We start from the raw sequence: 6,750 nt of genomic DNA, 5'->3' as shown, positions 1-6,750 counted from the left end.
TCATGCAAGAGTAGGCCTTCCTTCCCCCAGCCGCCGGCACCGGCTTCCCTCCAGCTGTTGGCAGGCACCTGGGACCTGGGCTTCCTTCTGGCCACCAGCCGACACCTAGGACCCGGGCAGCCCCAGCTTCCTGGGGAAGGTCATCCAGAAGGACATCTGGTCTAATTCACATATTACAATTTTATTATTATAGACATCTCCATTTTAGAGGGGGAAAGCAGCTTATGCTAACCAAAGTTTAGCCAAGGGTTAAGGTAAAATAAGGTTTCAGAAGGCAGGTTATTTTGAATATAGTGTCAGTGACAATCACAGAAGTGTCTAAACTACAGTATGTCATACTCTTGGGGATGCTTCTGTAAGCAGTGTTTGATGATTGTGTTACATACATAATTTCCAAAGAACTGTTATGCAAGACCCACCTAATGTGGAAAAATATGTTTAAATCTTATCTGAACAATGGTAAGAGACAATTGATTATCTAAGCCAATGAGGCTGAGGCAACAGCCAGAATTTTTATCCCTTTGACCTAAAACAACTTTCACAAATCTTGAGAAGTACAAATCAAAATAACTCAGCAAGGCTATTTAAATAATCCCCAAAGTGCTTAGGAAACAGACAGATATTGGACTAGATTCATTTACACTTTACTGCAAGGGATTTTACTAATTGCCAATTATTCTTTTGCCTAGAGGAAATTTTGGATTTAAATAGAAAATTTTCTTATTGACCTTCTGGAATTTTCAATGTGGGTCAGAAAATAAGAAATTTAATAAACATTTGTTTCATCTAAGTAGAAATAGTCATGATTGGAAAAGGTCAAAGAACTCATGCTTACACGGAAATGCCCTTTGGGGCTGAAGAACCTACTACAATGACATGGAGCAGTGCTCCAAAGGGTGCAGAAGCACAGCGGAGCTTTCAGGCCCTTATACTTGATCCCTTTGCCACAGCAACATTTTAAGTATAACGGAGTCTGCAACAACATCTTTGGGGATCATGATGGAATACAAAAAAGAGTTAAGAAAATTGAGATGTAACTATAAAAAGCTCTTCTGAATTTTTAAAAAGCAAAAATATACCTACACCAAAAAGTAGTGAACCTGACCATAGAATTTTAAAGTATTCAAAGCAACTTCACAATTAGCCTTTAGAAAACTTAAAATTTTTAATTGATTTGAGAGAGGGTGGAGGGAGAGACACACACACAGACATTACTTTTTGTTGCTCCACTTCTTTATGCATTCAGTGGTTGACCCCTGTATATGTCCTGATCTGTGATTGAACCTGCAGCCTTGACCTATGCCATAGGGATGATAATCTAACCAACTGAGCTACCCAGCAAGGGCAAGGAAACATTTCAATTAACAAAATATCAAACGTTGACTTAGTGGGAACCTCACCTGAGCAGCTTGGGAAATTATTCTATCTTTCTGGGGAGGAACTGTCACTGGGTAAGAATACTAAAATCCACATGTTCACAGTGTTCATTACAATAGAATGTCAAAGTGTAAAGGCTGCTTTTTTCTCTGACCTATGTTCTTTGAGCTTAAGGAAAAATAAAAGCATATTCTTAAACAAATGTTCGACCTAATGAAGGAATTTTGTCTTACTAATCCATACCTTGAAAATGTATTTATTTTATAAACAATTTTTCAAAAATGTTATTGGCTTAGAGAGGGATAGAGAGATAGAACATTGATCAGCTGCCTCCTGCACGCCGCCTACTGGGAATTGAGTCCACAATCGGAGCCTGCAACCCAACCAGGAATCTAACAGGGGAACTCTTGGTTCATGGGTTGACACTCAACCACTGAGCCACACCAGCCAGGCTAAACTATTTTAATATTTTGCTGTAGCTCATCACATCACAAAAAGAATTTAATGTAAATAGTATTCCTGTTTCCACATTTCTTGTCTCCTGAGAGTTTAGAATATTTTAAATTTTCTATCTTCAAGGCACTGTATTTTAAGAGTTCACAATAGGAAAATAAAAATAAAATGAGTTCACAATAGAAACTGACAATTCTTCTTCCAATTAAGGAGCCACAAACTTGGGGCGTCTGGTCAGCTTGTGGTATTTCTGAGCAAGGTCAACAGACTTCCGTCCTTGTTGAAAGGGGAAAGACCACAAAATTGCATTCCAGTGATTTCCCATTTTCTTAACTCCACTGAAAATGTAATTCACTTCTTCTTCAGTAAAGTTTTTACGAATTTTTCTTTCTTCTGCAATGAGAATTGGAGTACATATTAGTACCTGCTGGAAAAATAAAAATCTTGAGACCCAAATAAGTACGTAACTTATTCTAAAGATAAGAACTATATAGTGAGAAAACTTCATGCCTGGGCTACTTATCAAATAAAAATCCATTTCAGCCGAAACCAGTTTGGCTCAGTGGATAGAGCGTCGGCCTGCGGACTGAGGGGTCCCGGGTTCGATTCTGGTCAAGGGCATGTGCCTGGGTTGTGGGCACATCCCCAGTGGGAGATGTGCAGGAGGCAGCTGATCGATATTTCTCTCTCATCGATGTTTCTAACTCTCTATCTCTCTCCCTTCCTCTCTGTAAAAAAAATCAATAAAATATATTTAAAAATAATAATAAAAAAATAAAAATCCATTTCAATTTTTAGAAGCTGAGTGCCTTCTATTAAGCTAGATGTTATCACTGTGACTTCTTCAATAATTTTATCCTATTGTAATAATACTTGCAACATTTTTCAATAAAGAAACACAATAGTGTACAAACATTTGACTGTTAATTCTCTTGATATTCCTGTGAGGACAGTTAATAAACAGCTTACCTATCTTATAGATACAGTCTTCCCAAAGGGCATCATAACTTCGTAGAATAAAAAAGAGTATCAACACTTGTTATTTTAATTCAGTCTTAATATTTTTAAAGAATAAAGGTCTTGAAATTTGCTTTAAATATTCACTACTTATATGGATGCTCAGCTTGTTAAAACTTTTTTAAAAATGGCTGCAAAAGGGGGAAGGAAAAATTTAACTGATTTTTAGAAATACTTTCTACAACAGAAAGAATGCACAGTTGGTATCTGTAAACACAAATATCTTCTGGTGATGATTATTAGGAAACAGTTCTTCTTAGCTTTTTCATTCATTGCTAATTCATGTTATCACTGTAGGTAGATGCTAATGAGGAGGGTTTTTTTTTGGTATATTCACTTAAGGCTGCTATTTACTTTAGTAGGACCTGGAAAACCCTTAGAAAATCTTGTCCTTGCACGTCAAGACTTTAGCTATTTGTTCACCTCTCCTAGGACAGGAGCCACAGTTCAGATCTTTCAAAAGAGAAGAGAAAGTCTTACCAGCAGAAGGCTGATAAACAAATGAAAATAACATCTGAGTATAACTTAATGATCTTACTTAGAATGCAAGCTCCATGGAGACAGAATTTTGTCTGTTTTGCTCACCATTGTATCCCCAGGACCTAAAACAGTGTCTGACACATAAGAGGTGATCAATAAATATTTGTTGAAAGAGAGAAGTTATTGGTAAAAACTGTTTTAAAGCTTATCAATGAAATTACTCCTTACTTTTGGGTTTACTGGAAAACTGAGGTTACCTAAGAAATGATTTGTTTCACTTGCTAAATGATTTCAACTCATTATAATCAGTATTAGATGGGTTATTATAACATTCAGGAGATTAGGGTACAGAATTGTTCATGTAAAGCTAATCCCCACTTTTCCATTGCAGCTGCCACCTCATTGACTCCTACACTTAACATCTGTGTCCAATTCCCTAAAGGTTAGTGCAGCCGAGTAGTAGGCAGTCTAGAAGGAAGCAGCAGTTCTGTACAGCACAAGGCTCCCCTTGTGGCTTCTTCACTGTTCCTCTTGATATTGATTGGGCAGTGGGAAAGAGCAGGAAAACAGGCAAGGCGGCCCAGTTTTAGACTTATTGTTCAAATCCCTTTAAAATACCAATCCATCTCAAAAAAGAGCCTTGTCCCTGAGGCTCTTTAAATTTTTTAAAAATTGATTTTTAAAGAGAGGGAGGGAGGGAGGGGGGGGGAGGGAGAGAGAGAGAGAGAGAGATCGAGAGATCAATTTATTGTTTGACTTATTTATGCATTCACTGGCTGCATCTTATATGGTCTAATGAGCATATTACCCTTTTAGTACTATAGACTTGTTTTTAGCTAAAGCAATTCTAACCCACACAAAAACTGTATGTATGTATGAAATGAATGTCACAAAACAGTATTTAGGATCCCTCTGTATGGTGATGACTGAGTGGTGATGACTGTTTCTAACACAAAAGAGAAATTTATCAAGTAGGAATGACAATATATCAAATTTTCCTGGCCTGCTTGTGAAAGAGATATGAGACCAATCTAATCACTACCTCAAGATGCTTTTCTACATTCTAAAAAAGCAGGCCAAATTATTAACTACTAGAGACCCAATGCACAAAAATTTGTGCAAGAGTAGGTCTCCCCCCGCCCCCGCTGCCAGCACCGGCTTCCCTCTGGCACCCGGGACCTAGGCTTCCCTCCAGCTGCCAGCAGGCACCTGGGACCGGGCAGCTTGCCTCCCGCCCCAGCTTCGTCCGGAATGATGTCTGGTCTAATTAGCATATTACCCTTTTATTATTATAGAAGATGTTTTTAGCTAAAGCAATTCTAACCCACAAAAAAGATGTATGTATGTATGAATTGAATGTCACAAAACAGTATTTAGGATCCCTCTGTATAATCAATGTGTAGCCATAATTATGTACATTTCATGAGGCTCTGCAAATGATTTTACTTTGTAAAATAAGTGGGACAGTAAGTTGATGTTTCTCTCTTTTTCTTTCCTCCCTTCCTCTCTCTCAAATCAATCAATAAAAATGTTTTAAATTAAATATATTCACTTATTCCTCCAGAGGAAGTACGTTCATTACTGAGTAGTTGTCTTTTACGTGGGGTCAGCAGAATTTCTGAAAAATAAGGAAAACATTTAGCATACTTAGTATATCAATTTGAGTAACAGCACATCAATTCCATTAGTATGATATTTCCCTTATTTTCCCTTTCTAATAGGAATCCTTAGGTGGATCAGGAAAAAATTTTAAACCACCAAAAACTAAGTATGCTTACTGGATACAACATAAATCACTGGTTGCTCAGAGACAGATTTTCTTTTCAACATTATTTTACCCTCTAGCTTTAATATATGTTCTAGGTCATAGTTCAGAAGGTATAGTCATAATTACAGTTTTAAAGCTACTGAATTAATTACTTTTGTTATAGATAAGTGATTTCCTTAGTTCACTTTTATATCTGTCTTCAGCTTCCACAATGACTTTGTGACGATCACATTGGTATGGACATGAGTGCAAGAGCTTGCTAAAATTTCGGCTATTCAGGGATTTTCCTACTGCTATGCAACCTAAAAGAAAACAAATTAAAGTGATGTATAAATGTTATAAAATGTCTAATAACAAATCTATGAAAGCAAATATCTTTATGATAGTAACTGAAGTCAAATCAGGAATTTAATTATAAATATGTCGAAAAGTTCAAAGTCTTGTTAGAGATGGAAAATAAGAACACAATATAGTGAAATAAGTGTTACGATAGAGGTGTGAACAGAGTTATGGTGATTGGTCTGGTTCTAAGCAGGAGTCACTGTTAGGAAAGATATGTAAAAGAAATAACTCATGTCCCGTCGTATTTTTTAAATGTCTCATCATAGAAAATTTCAAACACACAAGAGGAAAGGAAAAAGCATAATGAACCTTTATGTATCCATCATTCAGCTTCAATAATTATTAACTAATGGTCAATCATATTTTATCTACACTCCATGTATTCTGTCTGCCTGCCCCCAATGTACACACTAGATCAGCGGTCGCCAATCTTTTGGACCTCACAGACCACCAGTGGTCCACAGACCACCGATTGGCAACTGCTGCACTAGATCATGAAGCCTGGAATTTGCATTAAAGAATTATTTCATCTATAAATACTTTGTATACATCCCTAACAGATAAGGACTTAAAAAAAACATTATCACACCTAAGAAAAGTATGCTTAATATAATTAAATACCTAGTGTTTAAATTTCCCCATTATTTCAAAACTTTCTTTTTACAGTTGGTTTCTTTGAATCATGATCCAAACATAGTCTACCATTACATTCAGTTTATTTTAATCTATCAAGTCTCCTCTCTTCCTCCTTATCATTTACTTGTTGTAGATACTGGATCATTTGAACTATGGAGTTTCCCAAAACCTGGGTTTTGCTGATTTTATCCTAGTTGCAGCCTTTAAAATGTTCCTGTGTACCCAACAAATTAGTAATTAGATCTAAAGGATTGATCAGATTCAGATTCAATTGATTTTAGAATTCCTCACAGGTAGTATTGTATACTTCTTACTGCATCATATTAAGAGGCCCATAAAGTTTATCTGTTTTTAGGGTTAAGGTTGATCAGTAGGTTCAGGTAAGGTTAGCCACATCTATTTATTATAAAGTTCTCCATCTGCCTGTCACTTAATGGTATTAGCGGCACATTTGGAAGGGACAAGGAGAAATTATCCAGGCAGAAAAACTGGCTGGGATGAGGACATTTCTAGCACAATGAACATGTGCAAAAGCACAGGAGAATGAAAAAGCATAGTATGTTCATAAAGTCAGAGGTACTCTGGTGTGGCTACAGTATAAAGTATGAGAGAAGTGTGGGAGAAAAGTTGAGGTTGGTGAAGGTTGAAAGGGTAGAGCAAAGAAGTGTCTTAAAAGC

General features: G+C 36.7%; 1 protein-coding gene across 1 annotated transcript in view; it reads right to left on the bottom strand.

Moving 5' to 3' along the window:
- Window positions 1–1,182: 1,182 nt before the first annotated feature.
- TERB1 (telomere repeat binding bouquet formation protein 1) overlaps window positions 1,183–6,750 on the bottom strand; it is a 28,182-nt gene continuing 22,614 nt past the window's right edge. Inside the window, exons 15-17 of the mRNA XM_070397915.1 lie at window positions 5,248–5,397; window positions 4,880–4,945; window positions 1,183–2,223 (exon numbers count right to left, since the gene is read on the bottom strand). Of these exons, the coding sequence (XP_070254016.1) occupies window positions 2,036–2,223; window positions 4,880–4,945; window positions 5,248–5,397 (404 nt within the window). The 3' untranslated portion in view covers window positions 1,183–2,035. The remainder of the gene's footprint in view (window positions 2,224–4,879; window positions 4,946–5,247; window positions 5,398–6,750) is intronic.

Source organism: Myotis yumanensis, unplaced genomic scaffold (assembly GCF_028538775.1).
Source record: "Myotis yumanensis isolate MYYU_CA2020_CCGP unplaced genomic scaffold, mMyoYum1.0.hap1 SCAF_18, whole genome shotgun sequence".
Lineage (NCBI taxonomy): Eukaryota > Metazoa > Chordata > Mammalia > Chiroptera > Vespertilionidae > Myotis > Myotis yumanensis.
This window is presented reverse-complemented; position numbering and strand designations above follow the sequence as displayed.